General features: G+C 37.5%; 1 protein-coding gene across 6 annotated transcripts in view; it reads left to right on the forward strand.

Moving 5' to 3' along the window:
- Positions 1–24,139, forward strand: part of ENAH (ENAH actin regulator) — a 114,292-nt gene that overhangs the window by 69,609 nt on the left and 20,544 nt on the right. For 4 of the 6 annotated variants that reach the window (XM_080909195.1, XM_080909197.1, XM_080909196.1 and 1 more), the window contains exons 4-10: positions 13,164–13,248; positions 18,191–18,483; positions 19,518–20,351; positions 21,854–22,152; positions 22,892–23,037; positions 23,183–23,240; positions 24,033–24,081. In XM_080909195.1, the coding sequence (XP_080765321.1) occupies positions 13,164–13,248; positions 18,191–18,483; positions 19,518–20,351; positions 21,854–22,152; positions 22,892–23,037; positions 23,183–23,240; positions 24,033–24,081 (1,764 nt within the window). The remainder of the gene's footprint in view (positions 1–13,163; positions 13,249–18,190; positions 18,484–19,517; positions 20,352–21,853; positions 22,153–22,891; positions 23,038–23,182; positions 23,241–24,032; positions 24,082–24,139) is intronic. The other 2 variants (XM_080909199.1, XM_080909200.1) reach the window with 1 other exon arrangement.

Consider the following 24,139-nt stretch of genomic DNA (forward strand, 5'->3'; position numbering starts at 1 on the left):
TAGCTGAAAGCTGTTGGTCTTACAGCTTTTACTTGTACAGAGATGATAATACTTGGCTGGAGAGATGGCTCAGTTGTTCATAACCATATGTAATGATGCCCTCTTCTGGTGTGTCTGAAGACAGCTACAGTGTATTCATATAACTAAAATAAATAAATCCAAAAAGTAAAAGTTGAATACTACTTGAAAAAAATACTTGACTGGAAATATTTGTAAGGCAGTATAAGTACTGCACAAAGTGATGACTGGGAAATAGATTTAGCAAATATAGCATGCTATTTGTGTAAAGTTACTAAAAATGGTTCTTCTGAGGTAGATTTGCTATTTCTGTGAGTTTAATTTCTAAGATGATTCATAAAAGAAAATATAGGAGTTATGTTTTCTGAAAGTGTTCTGGTCTTTTGGTTTTGTTCTTTTTAAGGCAAGGTCTCAGGGTTACTATGAAAACAATAACCAAAGCAACTTGGGGTGGGGGAGGATTTATTTGATTTATATTTCTGTATCACTGTTCATCACTGAAGGAAGTCAGGACAGGAACTCAAGTAGGCCAGGAACCTGGAGGCAGGAGCTGAGGCAGAGGCAATGAAGGGTTGCTGCTTACTGGCTTGTTCCACATGGTCTGCTTTCTTACAGAGTCCAGAACCACCTGCCCAGGGATGGCACTGCCCACAATGGTCTGGACCCATCCCCAATCAACCGCTAATTAAGAAAATGCCTTACAGCTGTGTATTCCAGAGGCCTTTTTCTCAATTGAGGTTCCCTCCTTTCAGATATTTTAGCTTGTGTCAAGTTGACAACTAGCCAGGCCAGGGTCTCCGTATAAAGCCTTGGCTGTCATGGAACTCACTATATATAGACCAGGATGGCCTTGAGCTCATAGAGATCCACTTGCCTTTGTCTCCTGAGTGCTGGGATTAAAGGTGCCACCATGCCCAGCTGAAGTATTTGTTATGCCAGTGCTGTTCATATAGCAAGAAAAAATTTTTCCTGAGGAATTTGTTTAGAAAGTTTTCCCCTCAAACCTTAGGTTCATACACCCGAACTGGAAGTATTGGCTAGATGAGTGATGGACGCTCACCAGTGGGTCCCCTGGTCTTGTTGAGATTTACTGACACTGGGAATGCATTGCTAGGAAGAAGGTGGGGTGGGCCTTTCCACATTTACCACGTGGCCCTGAAGCAGCTTATTAGGTTGGTACATGTTTCTCTTGGGTCCCTTATACCCAGACCCATAAACATTCCACCCCATGAGATTTGAGGTGCACTTCATTCTCTTCCATACTTCTTCAAAGCATTTTAAATAGTTAATTTCTGTGTTATAGAATCAAATTTAGCAAATCCAAAGTCAGCCATAGTAGTAATAGAGTAGCACTTACCTACTTGTAAAAAGTAAATCTCCAACGTGTCTCTTTTATAAGTGGCCATAAAGCACAGATTTTTCTTTTCAAATGGAACTTATAGACCCATTAAGCTAGATTGAATGTAGCTTTTGAATATATTTAGTGCAGTAATATAGTATTTGCATAAATAGATGTTAAAATTTCATTCTTAAGGAGCCAGAATTGTTTCATTGTTCTTCATGGAACCTTTGTAAAGACTGCTTACTAGAAGCTCTTCCATCTTACATATTTTTTCTTCAGTTTGGACAGTACAGTGTTATTTTTGAGTTTCACATTTCTTGTAAAAGAAGAGTTAACTTGCTTCGACCCAGCTAGACAAGATCTTACTCTGTAACCTTCCTTGGCCTGGAACTCACAGGCTAGCTGCTACCCCACAGAGATCTGCCTGCCCCTGCCTTCTGAGTGGTGGAGTCAGTGGCTGTGCCACTACAGCTAAGGAGTATGCACATAAAGGTTATTTTAAGAAAAAACTTTACTAGATTTTTAAGTATTTCTGATCCTGTGTATTTCTCTTATTCCTTTATTGTAAAATCACATAAAATCACAAAATTTCATGAATTCTTGTGTTCATTCTTTTTTCTCTTATTTAGGTGTATTTTGGATTATCTAGATGTTGGTACATAGTACAGCTAACATGTAGACATTCTTGTTTAAAGGATGAAAAAATGTTGTAAAATGTTTAAAAATTGCATTATCTATGTGCCAAAGTATATAATAGTTGATAGCAGTAAGAAGAGAAATACGGTGGTTAAGTCTCAGACCTGGATAAATGGCTGAGGAGCCATTTAACATATCAGAGCTGACTTGCAAGGTATGGTTGGCATACCAGTCAGTCCTCTACCCTAAACTTCTCCAGTCCAGGGCCTGGGCTGCCCTTCCCTATATCATCCAGTCATTTGGCTCCCTGACCCTTTTATCTATTCTTTACTCTCCCTTCTACCCTCTCGCCCCTCACATGGCCCAGCTCAGGGTCATGTTCATCCTGAACTCTTCAGACATTCCAGCCAGTGTGGCATCTAACCACCTCCTCCACACCTGGAGCACTCATGTCCTTCCTTTTCTATTCCTTTTTACATGCAGTGTATAGATGTTATTTATCTTTGAGCAACTTTAAGTCTAGCTAGCTAATTTCTAGGCAGACACAGTAATAATCCAGCGATTACACGTCAGATTAGAGAAGCCTTAGGCCCTGCCACTGGGTATCTTGGTATTTATAATGGGTTGTTGATAAATAAAGAATATTTCTGTTGCTTTGTATCTTTTTTTTTTTTTTTTTTTTGAGGTCAAATAGTGGAAGGCTTAAATTTAATGTAGAGATTATCAGTGAAGAAGTAAAATGATGGAGAGCCTGAACATCAGAAGCATTGTAAATGCTTTACTAGGTTTACTGGATAGCTTTCTGAAAATGAAATAACTGATTCATATTTCTAAAAAATTATATGCCCATTTCTGCTTTTGCCTGTGTGTGTGTTTGTGTGAGGGGGTTGCATCCTCTGGAACTGGAATTAAAAACAGCTGTGAGCTGCCATGTGGGTGCTAGAAATTCTAGGTCCTCTGGAAAAGCAACCAGTGTTATTAATCACTGACCTATCTCTCTAGCCCCTCGTTTGTTTGTTTTTTTTTAAGATTAATTTACTTTATTTATAAGATACATTGTAACTGTCTTCAGACACATCAGAATAGAGTATTGGATCCCATTACAGATGGTTGTGAGCCACCATGTGGTTGCTAGGAATTGAACTCAAGCCCTCTGGAAGAGCAGTCAGTGCTCTTAACTGCTGAGCCTCTTTACAGTCCTATTTATAGATTTTTAACAGCAGAAACGTGACACTTGTTTAAATTTATTAATTTTTATGTTTGGCAACTAACAATGGAGGTTTTTTGTTTGTTGGTTGGTTCATTTTTTGTTTTTTTTTTTTTTAATATGGTAATGTTTCATCTAAATAGCAAACTATGTTTGAATGGCATGGAATTAAAAACAGTTGAACATAAAATAGGACATGGTTTTGTTTTAGACTGGGCCCAACTGTATGATCTTCTCAGTCTTACTTTGTCAGGTAGTTCAGGTCTTACCAAATCAGATACCAAGTTTCTGATTTCTGAATGGGAATTATAGGTGGCTTGCCAAGCCCACCTGACACGTATATCAATTGTGGGGAGCCACTTAGGAAGCAGTATCACTGAGCCATCTCTTCAGCCCCTAATACAACATATTTTTAAAAGCATAATAAAAGAAAGGTACATTATTGTTACACTCAGATAGTAATATTCAGTTTGTCAACATTTGGATTTGGGGTACTTGCAAGCATGCTAGTCTGTAATGTGAAGATCAGAGGACCTGTGGCTCTTTCCATCCAGGAGTTGAGCTCTGGTTGTCAGGCAGCCTTGCCTGGTTAGGTGACAGGCACCTTGTCTTGGTTAGGGTTTCTATTGCTGTGAACAGACACCATGGCCACAGCAACTCTTATAAAGGAAAAGATTTAATTGAGACTGGCTTACAGTTCAGAAGTTTAGTTCATAATTGTCACAGTGGGAAACATGGCAGCATGCAGGCAGACATGATGCTAGAGAGGGAGCTGAGAGCTCTACATCTTGATCAGCAGGCATCAGGGGAGCACTGACTTGAGCTTCCTAGACCTCAAATTGCCCCTGACAGTGTAATACTTCTTCCAGCAAGGCCATGCCTATTCCAAGAAGGTCACGCTTAATAGTACCACTCCCAGTGGGCTATGCCTTCAGACACAGGAGTCTATGGGGGCTGTTCTATTCAGAGTACTACACAGCTTCAACTCTGAGCCATCTTGCTTAGCCCTTTGTCAACATGTTTTCATGTCATTTCAAAAGCTACATGCTAAAGCCTTGTATTTAATTCTATATAATAAGTCTCACAATGGAAAGCACAGTTTTAATAAAAGCATTAAAACTATTATAATAAATTTTAGATTGTCTTGACTCTTAAAACCCAGTTATATTGTTTAGATACTTACTGTCCTGTGTTACTTTAGATAGAGGCTTCTTAGTAGGCAACTTATTTGAAGTATAATGAATTTTTTTTGTTCAGAGAGTAAGACAGGCTTGGGCAGTATAAGGTTCCCATGGAAAAGGAGCCACTGACTTGTGTAAGGGAGACAGTGCTGGGTTTTGATGAGCTGTCCTGAACAGATGTATATATTCAGAGTTTTGACTTAAGAAATATCTTTGGAAGCTATGCTATAATATAAGAAGACCCTGTTTAAAAAACAAACAAAAAGGTTATCTTGTTGTTGGAATATTTGTGAAAAATAGCCAAATTGCAGAACCTCCCTGTGCTTTACTCATGTATTGCTTATACATACACATTGGTGTTGGCATAATGCATACATTATAAAACAAGGATAGAAAAAAATTTTTTTAAAAGGAAAGTGAACAGAAGAAGTTTACTGTTTCTTTCTTCCCTGAGTCTGTGCCGAGCTTCTCAGCACTGCACACTCCTGAGCAGTAGGTCATGGAACAAGAACCATGTCAGTGTGGATAGGGAGGGGACATTGGAAGAGTTCATGGGCGAGCTGGTTAAGAAATGAGAGTAAAAAGGAAGGGGTGTGAACATTCTGCACTCTAGTTGTGCATCTGAATTGATAGTGCTGGTTGAAAGTTAAATGATACCCTAGTTATAAACTAAACACATTACAACTGTCTTGTTTTCTCTGAGTAGTTACTCCACATCTTTAAATGACACAGGGCAGGAAGGCTCGAAAGGTGATTTAGTGGACAGGTCTTGATCTGTGCTAGGAAGACCCAGGAAATAAACGTGGAAGTTCCAGGTAGTGTTGCCTTAGATGGTAGGATAGGACAGAATTGGTAAATTATAGACAGACCCTTGAGCTTCTAGTTGATTTGACTCAAGCAGAAATTCTGTAGTCCCGTGACTAAAAATGAAGAGCTAGCCAAGCATGGTGGACTGAGGGGCCTGTACAGTGTAGTGAATGATCTGCAGTCAGTCTGTGGTTAGCAGTCACTTTTCTTTCTTAAATGATAAAGTACATTTGAAGCCATAAAGTGAAGCAGGATTACTTTTTGGTAACAAAGGAGAGATGCCAAATACATATACACACTGCCCTAGATTAAATAAAGAAATGAGAGATGTAGATGATGTTGGGTTTTTGTTTTTTCATATGTACTTATAGCTACATGACTCCATGTCTTGAGATAAATGGTGATTTTCTTTCATTAAACATTTGTTTCAAAATAAAATTTGAAATAATATTGTTTTAAAAATGCAACCTTGCAGTGCCCATTGCTTTGAATAAATTTATTGTTTGTAATTCTATCATCTCCTACAGTACTGTGCAATTTGGAACATGGTTGATATTACTTTTAGGGTTTAAATGTTTTTACTTAAAATGTAAATTGCATCATTTCCCCCTTCTCTTTCTCCCTTCAGACCGTCCTATGCCCTGCCTTTCCCATTCTCCAGCTCCCTCTCAGATTCATGGCCTTTTTTTGTTGTTGTTTTGTTTTGTTTTAAAGCTTTGGTTGTTCTAGAATTTGCCGTGTAGACCAGTCTGGCCTCAAATGCACAGAGATCCTCCTGCCTCTGCCCCCTGCGTGGTGGGATCTAAGGGGTCCACCACCACATGAGTATGTAAATACAGCCTGCCATCACCACAGCACATCTCCAGGCTATTCTCAGTTCTCAGTTCTCAGCCTTTCAGACGCCTTAGCCTTAGAACCACAACCACCTTTGCTTTGACTCCTTGGTTATGAAGGACTTCACTCCAGTGGTCAGGCGTGTGAGTGCCCTTCCTTTGAATGCTAACATTGGCTCCTTCTGTCGCTCAGTGACCAGCTTCCTAGAAAGGCAAATCAAATTCAAACCAGTCTTTAAGCAAACATTATCTCATTTAACCCTTAGAAATAAAAAACCAGGAGATGGACAGTGTTTCTGTTACAGATTACCTGGAGATGACTAATAGCTAATGGTAGAAACCACTAAATTTTTTAAAAAGTACAAGTGCTCTAGAAGTCTGTTGTAGAAATTATATATAATAATAAAATGAAGTGATATCGATCAAAGCTGAAAAGTTTGTCATTTTCCACCACTGATAACCTCACTTAAACAGAGTCTTCATTTCCTTGTTTTGTTTTTATTTTTAAGTCACATGGTAAAGAATAGTAATAGCAGTGGGCAAAACCTTAAGGGTGACTGTTTTTCAAATTACAGTAAGAGATAAGCATCTGCAGCAAGATCAAAGGCCAAAGTAGTTGTCAAGAATGTTATAGCACTTTTAGCAATATAATAAAGATGTTAAACTTCACCATCTTGATGCCCTTAGCCCTCACTGTGCTTCTATAGCATGGTGGCCTTAAAAACTGTTTTATAGCTAAGTGCTAGTATTAAGTAATACTAGTATTACTAATTAATACTGAACTTCAGTAATCAGTCTTCTCAGGTTGAGTAAAGAAAGAGTTAATAGCAGCACAGTAAACAGGAAGCTGCTAGCCTCGTGCATATGGAGGAATGAATAATTTACTATCTTCGGGAAATGCAAACTGCAGTAAAATTCAAGCAACCCCATCAGAGAGTAAATCAATGTTTAATTTGATAACGAAATAAAAGTCACCGGAAAGAAGATGCTTAAGGATGACAAATTCGGGACATTGCTTAGTAGTTCTATTGTGAGAGAGATTGTGAGTTCTTGGTTGGAAAGGGTTAGTCTCCTGCAGTGATAACAGTGCCTGCATTCTGACGGTTGTCAGGTGACTTTCTGCTGAAATGATTGCTCATGGGATGGGGCAGCTTCTTTGCTGTCAGAAGCAAGATACTTTCTCAGGTTTTTCATGTAAGTTTTTTCTTTAATTTTCCTTGTATGTGTTCCTCTTTGATATGGATAAAAGGAACTAAAGGGTGAAACCCGATAACTAAGTGTGCTTGCTAATAAAGGCTGTGGAAATAGCATTTATAAACACTGGTAAGACATTTTTATAAAGGAGTTTAAAAATTAAATCTAACTATCGTAATTTTTGTAAAATGTTTATCTCTTTAGCGTGATCTCATTAGCTTGTTGAGCTCGCCTTTGAGTGCCTGTGGTTATATTTGAGTATTGTGCATGCATCGCTGGTGATAGGTGGGTGGGTGAAAATACTTCGCAAAGTTAGCCTTATTTATTTTACTGGTGTTTAAAATATCTACTGTATTAATACTTTTAAGTAAGATTTAATTGGATTACATTGCCTATTATTAAAAATGATGAAAGTATTTTATTTATAATTTCTCTTATTATGATAAGCCTTTGAATATAAATTGGTTTGGTTGTGATTTTACTAAAGCTTTTTCTCAGTAGAAGTTTTCTTAAAGAATATACTTTTAGTTAAATCTAAAATATTGTCTTGTTTGCTTTAATATGGTTTTCTTTAAACCAACATGTATCTGAGCCATTAACTGTTTTCTTAGTATCCATAAGGGGAAAAAAAAAATCTTTTCCTTGCTGAAAAGGGTTTTCTGAAAAATTACTGATGTACCTTTTGCATGTTATTAATAGTAAGCAAAAAACTTTATTATCCCAGTTTTGAGTGTTGCCTTAATTTTGGATAAAGCATTTTTCTTTTCAGAAATTGCCACTTTCTCTGAGTTTTTCTTTTTAAAAAGAATTTTTGAATTTATTTCATTGATTAAACCAAATTTTTAATATAAATCATGTAGGTTAAATGGCTGGTCGTTGTTGGCCACATAAAATTTTATACTAACTCATTTTGTCAAATACGTGTCATATATAGGGAAACATAGTAGTAAAATGTATTTTGGTTACTGTTAAGCACAAAACAATCTCATATCAGTGGAAAAAAAATATATATATATATATATATGGCTTTTTATTTATAGCTTTTGGGTTTTTTCCCAGCTGGTATAAATGAGCAATCTTAATTAAATGAATTTAAGTATTTCCCCTGAACTTTCTTTCAAATATAGTTCTCCTAAATGGGAAGGTAGACCTCATGAAATTAGTTTTATTGGCCATTTATCTTAACTTTCTATACTTCATTTTCACTAATGTTTTAAAAAATACAGTCTTAAAATGCAGATTGCATTCTTTGATTGTATAACTCAGGAAATATTTAAGCTATAAAATTATAAACTTTCCAGGATGAGGATCTAGATAGGACGCATGTATAAATACATTTTGAACATTTCAAAGAACCTTTTAGTTCATGTGAAGTTCTTCAGATGGCTCTATTGTCCTTCGAAGCTTCTAACACCAAGGTGTCTGTTGCAGCCCAGAGCAAGGTTACTGCTACCCAGGACAGCACTAATTTGCGATGTATTTTCTGTGGTAAGCAACATTATGTTTACATTACTCTTTCAAGCTGTGGTACATACTACTTGCACATATCCATAACTTTTGTTTCTTTAGGCCATAGTCTGGTTTGTGGTATTTGAGATATGAAGTAAGCTTCTGCTTTACGTTGTGATAGTTGTTGTGTTCCTGTAGGTTGTTTTGGCTTATCTTTTGATTTGGCTTATGCGTGAGATTTAACTAGAAATAGAATCTTTAAATATTTTTCACTTCTTCCAATATAAATGAGAGAAGTTTTTTTTTTAATTATAATTTATCTTGGGAACAGACATCCAATCTAATTTAGAAGAAAAAGGTATGCATTTTTCATATGACCTGAGTAATGTGAATTGCTTTATTGGGAAGGAGCTCTATTTACCTGGACTCAGTTCTAGATGTGCATATTGTAAAGGCAGATGGAAGCTTACTTTTTCAGAGGACAACATGCTTTATTTGGTAGCCTAGGTTTCTGTGCTTTAGAAATGATTTTAGGCTGATAATTTTCTGTCATGCTCACTCCAATAAATATACATGTGTGCACATACATGTATTATTTGCATGAATAAATTAGGTATATCACTTAGCCACTCCATGTTAGAGCTGATCAATCATGTATATATATACATATATGTATATATGTATATATAAATATTTTTTTGCACAGGGAAATTTTTTATATTGATTAGTATGTAGATACATACTGCTCGAATTCTCCTTATTTCTATTTAATTCTGAAACTTGCTATTTTGAAAATCCAAATTTCAAAATAAACTCTTAATTATTTTAATTTTTAAAAATTTACATACCCCCTTTTGACTTATACCTTGACTAGACCATTTTGTGAGAGAAAATTATAAAGTGATATGCTAAAAAGTTTTTTTAATTAATAGTTCAACTAGTGTGTGTATTTTTTCCATGTAATTCAGAATTTTTAGTGTGGTTTCTCAGTATTGTTGATATAGTTTCTGGTTTTTAAGTTGATATACTTACTGGATTAGATACACATGTTATAATAAGGAAAAAAGAAAATTCTAATGTATTTCATGGTCACCTAAGTTACATTTTGATCTGCTCCAGCTGATAGTTAAAGCAGTGAGCACCTGTTTTATGACTTGTTATAAGTCCTTCTTTTCCCTAGACTCCAACTCAGTACTGCAGATTGCTTAGTATCAGTAACTTTACCTCTGGTCTGGTCTTATCCTGGGGTTCTCCTGGGCCTCTGTGAACAGTCATTGATACTTGTGTGATTAGTCCTCTCTTCAGCTCATTTTGAAAGTGTACTTGATATTGTTACTTTGTGCTTTTAAGGTTGAGATCCATGAAAAGCTTGCTCGGTTTTAAGAAGGAGAGGGTAATTTGACCATATTAATAAAGGGGAATTTTAAAAACAGGCTTAAAATATAGATTTTCTTTATAATCACCTTTTATTTGTATACAATCTTCAGTCTGATTGCTAAATTTAGGCTTTACTGTATTGTATAACAGCACCTACTTGTCTTTTAGTCCTGTGTCTTTCAATCGTCTGGCTAGTTGTTACCTAGATTAAAATGAGAGTGAGCTGTAAGCAAAACTCAGCACTGAAGGCCAGACTGAAATGCCATTCTTACTGGAGAGAAGTTCATATCAGACTTCCATCCTTTAAAGAATGCTTATCAGCAACATTGCTACAGTGACTTTCTTAGGAATAGCGCTTCACAAACTCTGCTTTGTATTGTCTGTCCTGGGCAGACTAGAACCAGCCATGGCCTGGTTATCAGGCCACCCACCAGGCAGAGGACTAGAGCAGTGCCATCCATTTCTGCACGCTAGTCGTTTCTCCTTTTCTTTTTTCCTTCTTCACAAAGATTACTGACAGGCCATGCATGTTAACATACTGTCATTTACCCATCGAGATAGTTATGAAAGCACCTATTCTGTATTTTATGAGAGACAGAAACTCAGTTTGGAATATGGCCTGTTTGAAAAAATAGTATACATTCCAGAAAATACAGCTACTGATGGCTTTGCCTAACAGTTTCTGCTTTCTGTTGTCTTGTAAACCTTTGATACAATTTACCAGTTTTATATCCCATTAAATTGTTTGACAAGAGGGGAAATGTAATTGTGTGCCTCTAGTTTATAACTTACCCAGAATTCTTATCTAATAATTATAGTATTTTACAATTATACTTAATCGCATATATATTTCAGTTTGCGGAGGTTTTTGCAATTTGGCAATATTGATGAAAAAGAAAAACAAAACAAGCAGATTAAGTATAGATGTCACAAAATGCCAAAGAAGGGTTTTAAAAGTGCCTGGATAAACAAGTGGCTTGTTATCATATAGCTGTGTAGCAAAGAATTGTGAGAGTAAATCCTTAGATCAAAATCCTCATTTTAAAGAATTCCTTGAAGTTTTTCTTTTTATGTGGTAGGAATAAACTATAGTAAATTCCTACATTCAGTTGAATTTATGAGTCATATTAGGATTTTTTAGGGTCTTTGAGTAGTTTTGCTGTTGAGAGTATGTTAAATATATATAACCAACAGTGACCCACACCTCAATTTTCCTGTGGTTGCCTCTCAAATGCTGAGATAACAGGCAAACACTACCATGCTGGGCCCAGAGCTAGATTAAAAACAAACAACATTGTTTAATAAGATCAATAGGATTAAATTGAAATTTTAATGTCTTTAACTTGATATCAGCTAAAAACATAGATTTAATTCATTAATAGGATCGAGATACAATACCTTCTCTAGATGTGAACATGACAATTAGATTACTGTTTTCCAGCTGTTCCATTATTTATATTGGCTGAAGTTTTCATTTAAGCACTCAGATATTACTTTTTAAACTAAGTCATAATTATCTTTTAAGTTGTTTTTACTAAATGCTTTCATTTTATAGTCTTAAAATAAAATGAATATAGATATATAAATTATACTTTTCCCAATTTTGTAGGTCCTTAAATTCATCCTCCCAACTCTCATGTCTCTCTACTTTCTCTATAAAATAGTAAACATTGATCTATAGCCCAATATGGCAGTGTTTTTCAAAACATCATTCTGTTAATTTTCCAAACATTCTGTTAGACAACAGTTATATTTTCATTTGTATAAACATATGTGTGTTTGCTTTTAAAATGTGTTTTTTAATTAATTACATGGGATTGATTTTATATTTTATTTGGCTCTCAAAGTATCAGGCTTATATCTAATGAGATACATTGCTGCAGTTGTCATCTAATTTGTCATTAGTGGGCAAATTAAATGACTAATCTAAAGTCATGTAAAGAGATGAAAAGTTTAGTGGGTAAGTTCAGATCATTTTTCTGCTTTTCCATACTGGGAGGGGCAGTGCAGTTACATCCTGATGAACCTTTGCTTCCAGCAGTGGGTCTGCTCCACTTGGTGGAAAGAGCTGTTTTCATGGTCTTCACTCAGAGCACAGCATGTTCTAGTACACCTCACTGATTCACCTACTGTTTACAGTAATGTTCTACAAAACTGAGAAGTCAGAGATGTGCTTCTCAGAGGGTGGAAGGAAACTGGCTTTACTTTCTTGCTTTTACTGTTGTAGATTTCAAGGTTGTTCTAGCTTAACCTTAGATTGGTCATCTTATTGTATATTATCCTAGGTGCAACATGTATCTTAATTTTTATGTCCTGTGACAATAAGATTTTCCATAATTTAGTGACAGTCTAAGATGCTAAAGATGGGTCTGCATTATGTATGGATGTTGGGAATGGATGGTCAGTGGTTTCTCATGACAGTTCCATGTTTGTGTAATGTAAACACAGGGTTTCCCCCAAACCTCTGCCTTTCTTGCCTCAAATTAAAAGTTCTTAAGAACTTAGCATTAAAAATTCAGCTAAGTAGGTTAATACAGTATATGGAAGTTTAGTGAATGTTTGCTTCACCAGTACTGAAAGTGCCATGTCATTAAACAAAAATGGCAGCTCAAGTGGGCAAGTTTGATAAATGCATTAGTCTAGTAACTTCAGTCTAGTAATGAGGTTCTGATGCTCTTTCTCTCCTGTTTTTCATTTCCAGTGTTCTATTTAGGTGAGTTTTTAAAATCTGATTTTTCATTTAAGTTTTTCTTTTCCACCTCATGAATAATTACCCCAAACAAAATGTCTCATTGTCTTAGAAAATGTCAAGCTCAGGTGCCTTTCAGATGCTCATTGAACACTCGTTTTACTCCAGCTCTTCATATATAAATGTTTGCTTTTCCTTTCTTGTTGGTGTTCCCATCTGTTTGAAGTGAGCCTTCTGGAGACGATGGCAGTATTATGTTGCAGTCTTTCATTTGCTGTGTGTTATGCAAAGCTTACATTTTACTTTGCTAGATGAAAAGAAGATGCATTTTTAAATATGTGATGGTTTTTTGTTGTTCTCATGGCTTAATTTCCTCCATTCAGCTTGGTAGAATAGTAATACTCATCTGGAATGTTTCCTCCCTTTATAGGGCCAACATTGCCTAGACAAAATTCACAGCTACCTGCTCAAGTTCAAAATGGCCCATCCCAAGAAGAGTTGGAAATCCAGAGAAGGTAAATTCATATGTTTACACTCTCTTGTTTTGCAGCAGACCCAAAGGACCTAACAACACATTATGTCCTTTAGTTCTTTGAAACTGTGACTTCTGTTCTATCTGCTTCTCTTATAAAAAGCATACTTGTGATACATCTAAAACTCTATTACAAAGGCTTAGGGTCTGTTCCCTTCAGTAAGCCTTTTTCTTTTTGCTGTATGAGTGCGTGTCTTGTGTGTACCTGTGTGTACCCATGCATGCAGGTGTTAGGGGTCAGCATTGGCTGTCTTCATTTGCTTTCCACACTGTTATTTGAAACAGTCTTTTCTGAACCTGGAGCTGGCTGATTCTGCTAAATAGGGGGCTGGAGAGATGGCTTAGCAGTTAAGAGCACAGACTTCTTCCAGAGGAGCAGGGTTCACATCCCAGGATCCACATGGCAACTCACAACTGTTAGTAACTCCAGAATCTGACACCCTTAACACAGACATGCACACAAGCAAAACACCAGTTTTTGCTTTCACATTAAAAGAAACACCATAAATAGGGCCTAGAGAGATGGCTCAGCGGTTGAGAGCACTGGCTGTTCTTCCAAAAGGCCCAGGTTCAAATCCCAGCATCCACATGGCAGTTTACAACTATCTGTAATTCAAGTTCCAGTGGATATGACCTCATACAGGTATACATGGAGGGAAAACACCAATGTAAATAAGCAAAGTTTTTATTTTTTAAAGATTTATTTATTATATATGAGTACACTGTATTTGTCTTCAGACACACCAGAAGAGGGCATCAGATCCCATTATAGAAGGTTGTAAGCCACCATGTGGTTGTGGGATTTGAACTCAGGACCTTTGGAAGAGCAAGTCAGTGCTCTTAGCCACTGAGCCATCTCTCCACCCACCCCCCCCCCCAACCTTTTTTTACTCTTAAAACATCTTTTCTAAATAACTACATTTCTAGTGCTTAGTGGCCGTATATGGAAGGCATTAGAGTAAATCTTCTAATGAAGATTTAAATTTACATCTCCAAGATCTTTTCCTTTTTGTACTTACCCATTGTTCATATTAGTCTGTGCTGTGAGGAAGCCCAATTTAAACTCTTCTCTGCCAGTGACAGTGGCACAGAACTATAATGTCAACATTTAGAGATGAGGATTCCAGAGTCAAGGCTATATGAAATGTATTTTGATCTCATTTACGTATTTGTATTTGAACATAAGTACATAGTTGTATGAACTTACTAATTTAAGTGTGGGCCAGTGCCTTTAGTATCTGCTTATTTTGAAACCCTGTCTCAAAAAATAGTTTCCTTTTCTACTCAGCTTTCTAGGAAGCTGTCATATGTTGTGTTCTATTAAAACGAGGGAAGAAATCAAGAGCTGAACTGAACTTGAAAGAAAGAAGGTCGTGCATAGCTTGGGAACAGCTTGTCTGCCTGAGTCAGAAAAGCCCTGGCTCTCGATGGTTTGTCTGAAGGAAACAGGAGTGAGGAAGGAACCTGAGCATTTGACGCCTTTGACCTTCTGAAGGGGATTGTGTACAGTTCTGTCACAGCTTGGAGTGGCGTAGGGTACATTCAGGCTACATACCTACTGTTGACATGGGAAACTTGGGGGCACTGTTGACTGTTGACGGGGGGGGGGGTATTAGTGCTTACCATATGAATAATAAAATTTCCTGGAAAATAGCTGATGGATGGGCAAGGAATGAAATGCTGTGTCAACATTGCTGAAAAGGGGAGAAGAAAAAAATTGGGAGGTAGCCAGAGTAGGGAAGGGTCAGGGCTAGAGTATAGCTCAGGGATAGAGCTCATGGAGGCCCTAGGTTCAATTCCCATTGCCAACCCCCAGATCATGGGAATTAACTCATTTGTCGAGTAGGAAAAGAGTAACATCTAAATATGAGAGATCAGGACTGAATATTTGTAAAGAAATTGCTGTTCAGAACCATGAGATAAGTGCAAGAATGTTAAAACTTAGTTGTTTCTATGGGAAGAAATCAGGAGTAGTGAGTGTTGGTAAGATGCTTTATAATACTCCTTTAAACTTTTAAACTAGGCATGGCTTTTTTTATACGTTTACTTTTGATTTTAGTCAGTATGGAGTTGTTTGATATTTTAAATATTAAAGTTTGTTGATCTAATACTTTTATTATATCACAATACAGTTGTGTGTGTGTGTGTGTGTGTGTGTGTGTGTGTGTGTGTGTGATTCATCAAATAAGTTTCTGATTCCTACTCGTATTATTAATATTTGACTTCCTTGGCTATGATAGGAAAATATATTCTAAGAAACATGAGTCAGACCTGCGTTCATCTTAACATAGAAGGTAGTTTAGTTAACATCTATAAATAGCTTTCAAATCATCACTACTACCTGCAAGTTATAAAGGGGGAATAGGAACCCCAGCACAGAACTGAGGGCCTTGAGTAATGAAAGTGTACAGCACTCCCATTATCCTCCAGAGGCAGCATGGACCAAGAGTTGATCGCATTCTGGTGTAAGTATTGACTCCTGTCTTAGGAGCTTTGTGATATTAAAATTCAACTATCTTTTTAAAGGTTTTTTAGCTAGTAGAGAGATGAAATGCCCACATAGTACAATAAAAAGTGTGTCTATACCAGCTTTATTAAAGTAGTACACACCTTTAATCCTGGCATTTGGGAGACAGAAACTGGAGAGCCTGTGAGTTCAAAGCCAGCTGGGAATTCATAGTGAGACCCTGTCTCAGAAGAGCTAATTTTAAAATGCACATTTTTACTTTCTGGCATGTCAGCATTACTTGGTGTTAGCAACCAGAATGTTTTTCCTGTTTGTTCTCCCACTTCAGTTTATGAAATTGAAATCTATATTTACCCCCAAACTGTCCTAGGTAAAGGTGAATAAATTGTGCCCTGACATTTTATTTATATTTTATATGTATCTATTGATTTTGTTGTGGGCCAGGTTTTTGTTGTTTTGGTTTGGAGGGTTTTGTTTTGTTTTGTTTTTTCGTTTCTCATCTGTTTCTATTTGGAGACTGATGTTTTGGTGAAAAATACTTCAATGATAGAAGAGAACTCTATCTTTTCTGTTTTTACTTAATATATTTAGAATACTTTAATGGCATAATAGTATTCACTTATATTTGTTTCTGGATAGGATATGTAATTATTTTCTCTAAAAACAATTTTATTTATTTGTTTGTTTATTTATTTATTTATTACGTATAAGTACACTGTTGCTGTCTTCAAACACACCAGAAGAGGGCATCAGATCCCATTACAGATGGTTTTGAGCCACCATGTGGTTGCTGGGGTTTGAAATCAGGACCTCTGGAAGAACAGACATTGCTCCTAACCACTGAGCCATCTCTCCAGCCCATTTCAAAACATTTAAATTATTGAAAATATATATCTAACTTAAAGAAACAAGCCAATTAGAATCATTTCACAGTTCAGAATTCAGACAGACACGTGTGCTTTAGCAAAACCTGCAGATAATTCTAATGGGCAGACAGCAACCAGATGTAAACAACCTCTTGGAAGAAGGGTTTCTTGCATTTCCAGTATGCAAGCTGGTAGTGATGATCCTGAGGAATGTGTGGTTTATAATTTTGGAGTCTCCATAAAAAGATTTGGGGATGTCTCACTTTATAGCTTAAAACATTATAGTCAGATTTGTAAGCCTTTCATTTTAAGTAAGAATTATTCATGCCACCACAAATTTGTAAGTCAGAAAATTTCTGCTTGATAGTGTTTTCAATTACTTATACATAGACATCTTTTCAATGAGCAGGCTAAAAGTATTATTCATTACTTTATTCAAACATCAGTCTCTTGAAAGTGTGGCAAACTTGGAAATATTCTTTGGTGTCATGCTTTTTCCCTCGTATACATTCTCTTTTATTTACTGGGAGTTTTTAAGATTATTTTACGTGTGGAAGAGTCTTCTGAAGTAAGTACAGTCTGGCTATCAATGTCATTAATTCAGTACTGCTTCCAGACGCATCTATACCTAGCTTACCTATAATGACTACCAAAAGTTACTTATTCTTTTTTTAAAGCTTTATGTTGCTTTAAGAAACAGATATTAAGGGCTGTGGTAGCTTTCGAATTATCAAATAGTGTAGTAAATGTACCCTGAAAGCCTGATTTCATTAGTAGTCAGTTTCTTTCTTTCTCTTTCTCTTTCTCTCAAGTAGTCAGTTCCTTAACTACTCAAAAGACATTCTGCCATGGGTTCCTCCCTAATATCCACCGACTGTACTGTGTATAGAGAAAGGCTCTTCTGAGTTCTGAGTGAGATTATTAAACAGTTGGTTTGAAGGATGGGCTTTCCCTTGTTTTATAGCCAGCTAGGACAGGTGAAAGTACTTTTTCCAATACTTTGTGTGTATGTATGTGTGTATATATTTATATGTATAAAATTCTGGGAGACACGAAAGGAATCAGACTTGTTCTTTTATGTAATAATAATATTAGGGTAAACTGTATCCTACACTGGAGACTGCTTAAAGGCAAGAGCTAAGCAATGGTGTTGACATGTTCATGGGAATTAAAGATGCCAGAATAAGGATTTAAGGTAATTTCCCCAGTGTGTTGTATCAGAAAAAGCAGATTTCAAAGTTGTAGTGAAATGGTACTGATTTACTTATGTGTATGTTATTATTATAAGGCGAAGGTTTACACATAATTATTTCATCATCTGATTAATATAATCACTTGGTCATTACAGTGGTAGGTTTATTTGCAACTCTATTCTCACAAATTGTGTTGATTGAATTCATGTTAAGAGCTTATTAGTCCCGTTGGGATAAAATACAAATTTTTCATATTGTGTACATACAGATTTTATATATCTGTAAGGAAGTAGTGACGGTTCTATATCTGTCTGAATCAGACGTGAAGTGAACATCCATTTCCTTTAGCGATGTAGAGCCATAAATGCATACTTCTATTCGTCCAATGTTTAATTTCAGGCAACTGCAAGAACAGCAGCGACAGAAGGAGCTGGAGAGGGAAAGAATGGAGAGGGAGAGGTTGGAGAGAGAACGACTAGAACGAGAGAGGCTAGAGAGGGAGCGCCTGGAACAAGAGCAGCTGGAGCGGCAGAGGCAGGAAAGGGAGCACGTGGAGCGCCTGGAAAGGGAGAGGCTGGAGCGCCTGGAGAGAGAAAGGCAAGACCGAGAGCGAGAACGAGAGCGGGAGCGCCTGGAACAGCTGGAGCGGGAGCAAGTGGAGTGGGAGAGAGAGCGCAGGATGTCCAATGCTGGTAAGGAGTCTGCGCCATTGCGTGCGCCTCCATCTGAGCTGGGCAAGGCTCTGCGCAGTTGTCAAGGGTGATATTTCACATGTGCAGTGCTTGGGAATAAGCGCTACAATTTGTAGTTAGGATAAATGCTCAAGCATTATTGCTTCAGTGTTTCTTTGATTGCTTAGAAACTAAAAGAAAGCTCTTGGGAATTTTTAGTCTGTCGTTTTAATTTTTCTTGCTGCCCTAAAATGTAGCTATAAAGTGTGAATGTTTTTATGCAAAGACTTTTTATGATGATCTTGGAAGATATTTCCCTTATGCAGTTACTTAAAATTATCACATACTGTATGTATTGTGCTACGTACAGCAAGAAGTTAGCTTGGTTATAGTTAAATTTTTTAAGGAAAAATTAAAATAGATGAAAATATTCTCCCAAAGATAACTGGTTGACTAAACATTTTCTGGTGTGGTGAAAATCAGTCTGATGGAATTTATAGTCATAGAGGATTATGACGTGGTAAACATTTAAGTTGGTTAATATTTATCAATGATTTTATTCTTGAGCTACATCAGAAATCATTGTGGGCTCAGTATTGCTTAATTCACTGTTCTTAACTGCATAATTGTCTGGAGTTATGGCTAAGAAGATAGAAATGTCCACAAATGAACACTGAGTTGGGTGTTCCTTTCCCGTTGTAGTAAACATTTTGCCAGGTTTGAAACAACTCAGTTTACTCTGCTGTTTAATCATTTGATGCCGTTTTTAGTGGGCTAAGTAATAAACGCTAAAACTGTTACTATCCTTTCCTTATAGAGGATAAATTATTAATCCACATTTAAAAGAACTTACTTCATCCTCTTTTGGGTTTCAAAATGTGCTTACGAGTTAAGTTCTCTCCCGTGGAGACAGTTATTTGCCTAAACCTCTGGTGCTAACTGTAATCCACGTTTGTACATTTTGTCTGATTGCTGGTTTTTGTGGCTTCACTAGCTCCCTTTTTCTCTCTCCTTTTTTATCCTGTCTTTGCTGCTGCTTCCCACCTTATGTCCAGCTCCATCTTCAGACAGCTCCCTGTATAGCGCTCCACTTCCTGAGTATTCCAGTTGCCAGCCTCCTTCAGCACCTCCTCCATCATACGCTAAAGTCATCTCAGCTCCGGTGTCAGACGCCACTCCTGATTATGCTGTAGTGACTGCTTTGCCACCTACTTCCACACCCCCTACACCACCACTGCGACACTCAGCGACACGTTTTGCAACATCTCTAGGTTCAGCCTTCCACCCTGTTCTTCCCCATTACGCTACAGTTCCTCGTCCTCTGAACAAAAACTCTCGACCTTCTTCTCCTGTGAACACATCCTCTTCTCAGCCTCCAGCTGCGAAGTCCTGTGCCTGGCCTACTTCCAATTTCTCGCCCCTCCCTCCATCTCCTCCAATAATGATTAGCAGCCCCCCTGGCAAAGCTACTGGCCCACGGCCTGTCCTTCCCGTTTGTGTCTCTTCTCCTGTGCCCCAAATGCCTCCGTCACCAACAGCACCCAATGGGTTGCTGGACTCTGTAACATACCCAGTGTCTCCACCGCCTACCTCAGGGCCAGCAGCGCCACCTCCGCCGCCGCCGCCACCGCCGCCACCACCACCACCACCACCGCCACCGCCGCTGCCTCCCCTCGCCTCACTCTCACACTGTGGATCACAGGCTTCTCCTCCTCCAGGCACCCCTCTTGCCTCAACTCCCTCATCCAAGCCCAGTGTTCTCCCTTCTCCCTCTGCAGCTGCCCCTGCCTCTGTGGAGACCCCTCTAAATCCTGAGCTGGGAGACTCCTCTGCTTCCGAGCCAGGCTTGCAGGCAGCCTCTCAGCCGTCCGAGACGCCAACCCCACAGGGTAAGGCTTCACTACTGATGCTGACTACTGGTCATTCAGAGTAGTGCATAGCAACAACTTTGACTGCCTAGAAGAATGGATCCGATGTTTAGTAGTTGCATCTAAAAAGTATTATGTGTTCTTTTCTTTTATTTAGAAAATTTAAATGAAGGATTTTTTTTTAAAATCCTGGGCTTTAATTGTATATAGGGATTAGTATGGCAGATGTGTATATTAAACTTAGGTTTTTAGATCATTTGCATTAAGTATTGTAGAGGTCCTTTCTAATATTTAGGGACTCCAATACTAATACATTTACTTAAATTTCACTAAGAAAACTTAACTGTTTCATCTTCCCTAGGGTAGATATAAGATACTGCCCTAGAGACATGGAGATCTGTTCTACAGATACATTATCCCTGAGTTTTCCCTGGAGCATCTCTACTCTAAGACTCCCTTTTCATTTTGTTCTATTCTGTATTGAGCTCTCTGTATTAGACCTTTAGGGCGGGTAGCCTTAGACCCACCCTTTCCAGAAGGAAGGTTGACAGGCTTGGTGTGTCCCCCAGAGGAATCTGTTGCAAGTGTTGGTTGGTATAAAGGCAAACGGAAGATCCTTGAAGGTTTTTTATGAGCACAAGCTGTGATGCTTGTTATAATCTGGATTTAAACATACCTCTTGTTAAAAATATATTCTTTGCTGTCTTACTAGATTTTTGTAAAACGCGAATAAAACTCTAGCATGTTAATTTAAAATCTCTTTGATTGACTTCTGAATAAGACGCACCACCAGGTCGAAAAGGTTAAATGAACTCAGAACTCAGTCTGCATGATGTGACAGCTCACCTTCAGCCCTTCATTGCTCTGTTTGTTTCCCTGGTCAATCTTCAGAGGTGACAGCTACTACCCAGTGTGCAAACTCAACTAGCTTTACAAAACCAAAAAACTAGCCCTGTTAAACCTTAAGTAAATACTTATTAATTTGGTGTTTTGATTTTTAAGTAAGCTCTGAGTTTGAGGTTTTACCTAATATTAGTTCATTTTATTTCTTCAGTAATTCTTAACTCAGGTTACATGTCGAATCATTTTAAGATACTAAAAAACCCGAGACCCACTTCTCCAAGGTTTTTATCTTGTCTATGCCATCATAGTCAAGAGTGCACCTATAAGATTATCTTGAATCTGTTTTCTCAGGCAGTCTAACTCTGTGTGTGTGTGTGTGTGTGTGTGTGTGTGTGTGTGTGTGTGTAAAAACACTGCATAATTTCCTAAATTTGTGGGACTCATTAGTTTTATTACAGAAAGTTTTATATTAAATGGTTGTATTGCATTTTGGTTTTCAATTCTAGTATCTTTAGCTTAAAAACTCATATTATATCTTAAGTATTATGATAAATTATTAAATGATTTTCTTGGAAGCAGTGTCTGAGTCACTTACTTGTTAGCATTCTGTGATCTACCCATGTAAACTATAATGACTTAGCTCTGTTGTTGATGGCTGTGTTAACTTTTCTTTCTCTCAGGACCACCTGCACCTCCTCCACCACCACCCCTCCCATCAGGCCCTGCCCATGCCTCAGCACTTCCTCTGCCACCTGGACCCCCTCCACCACCTCCACTGCCACCCACTGGGCCTCCTCCTCCACCACCACCTCCACCACCCCCTCTTCCTAATCAAGTTCCTCCTCCTCCTCCTCCCCCACCTCCTGCCCCTCCCCTCCCTGCATCTGGAATTTTCTCTGGACCCACATCAGAAGACAATCGCCCTTTAACTGGACTTGCAGCTGCAATTGCGGGAGCAAAACTTAGGAAAGTGTCTCGGGTAAATCACCAAATTACTGACCTTTTAAATGTGTGTCTTATTGTGTCAAAATGTCTTAAAATAGTGAGGTGACTGTTATGCTGCTATAAACACTGCCTTTATCTTGTCTGTTTAAAAACTAACAATAAAATTGTTTAAAAAAAAGTTTAGTGTGAAGAGTTTTTTAGACACAGTCAGTTCAAGATTTATTAATTAACATTTGACTAACATTTGCTTTTTGTTTTCTTTGTGTATTTCTTTTGTGTATTTCTTTGTGTATACCTCAGTGAAAATTTGGAGGGAGTAGCTAATGATTTTTACGCCATGTTTGTTTCTAGTTCAAGATCACTTGTTAAATTTAGCTGTAATGTATCTTAATCAGTGACAATGGCTCAATATCTGTCACCTTTAAAAACACTGACAGTTGTTTTTATTAAATTATCTTTCAGTTTGGTTTATCACATTTACCCTCATTATTGGATTCAAATTATAGGTTTGGGATGAGAAAAAAAATGACAAGAATTTTATCTTTCTCAATGTATCATATGGAGAAATAATACTGTTTCATCCCATTATTGGTAATCTTAACTTTGATAAATTCTCACTAATATGTAAAGTCCATGTCTTCGCTCTGTTGGTTCTTCAAGTTTAAAAATGGTACTATTTTAGAATCAATAGCAACATGTTCTTCTGTGTTGAATATGTTGGTAAACATTATTATCTGCATAGGAAATTATCACATGTGTGTGTTCTCATTAAGGTGGAAGATGGCTCTTTTCTAAGTGGAGGGACTTCTATGAGTGTGAACTTGGCCTCATCCAGAGCAGATGCTGGCCGCGGGAATGGACCCCTTTCTCTAGGGGGCAGTGGCTTAATGGAAGAAATGAGCGCCCTGCTGGCCAGGAGGTAAGACATTTTATTGTAATGGGTATGTTCAGAATAAGAAAGATTTTGATAATTTTATCCTCTTCCCTTTTAGAACAAGAGTAGATAGATGATATCCAAAGGTAGGCAGGGGATATAAAATTTTTTAATTAATTTGCCTTTCCAGGAGAAGAATTACTGAAAAGGGATCAACAATAGAAACAGAACAAAAAGAAGACAGAAGTGTAAGTGAATGTAAAAATCTCTCAAGATGTGGAACTCAAGCCCAGCTCATTCAGAAACTCATGTGAAGATTGCTTAATCTGAACTTAACATTTGATCTTATGTTTACTTATTTTATTTCTAACTATAGAACCATTAAAATGGCTTGAGTGTTATATATAAAATTGTAATCTCATTCTTAGTGAATTGAGTTGAATATGGGGAGGTGTGGGGAAAGTTTTGAAGTTGAAACCTATAAAGTTAATTTGTTCTTATACTTACCTTTAAGTGAGTGGATGAATTCTTTCAGATTTTGTAGTATCTTGGGTTTTCAATTTCTTTGTGCTATGTAATATTAAAGAACTATATTAAATCAACAGTTTGTACTTTACCCTTAAGGACTCTGAGTTCGTTAGCCATGCCCCTTAGGAGTATACCCTTCATGCCTGTTCCACATTTTAAGTGGGTAAACTTCTTTTATCTGTTCTCTATGTTGTCATTGAACACAGGGTAAACTGGTTCTCTGTGCCCTCTGGCCTCCTTATAGCATTGCTCAAATCTGCCCCACCAGGATCCTAGGGGTGACTAGTATAGGTACTTAGAGCTTACAGAGAAAGTACCTTGGAAAGGCAGTGGGGAGAAGCCTAAGGGGAAGGTGAGAAGGAAGCAGGATAAGCCAGAATATAAGGAGGATAAGACAGATGGTGGAAAGGGGAGTGGCAGAGAGGACTTGGAAAGGAGCCCAGAAACCTCGCTGCTGAGAGCTGTGCTTTCTAGTGAATGTGATGGTAATGTGACTCTTTCTATATATTTAGGAAGATGCAGATCCTGTAACTTCTAAGCTACCATCAACAGGTACACCTGGTAAGTTCAGGAGAAAACAATTTCTTAGTGCTAATTCTCTCTAATTAAAAAGTTTCTT

This window comes from Micromys minutus (genome assembly GCF_963924665.1).
Source record: "Micromys minutus genome assembly, chromosome: 1".
Classification (NCBI taxonomy): domain Eukaryota; kingdom Metazoa; phylum Chordata; class Mammalia; order Rodentia; family Muridae; genus Micromys; species Micromys minutus.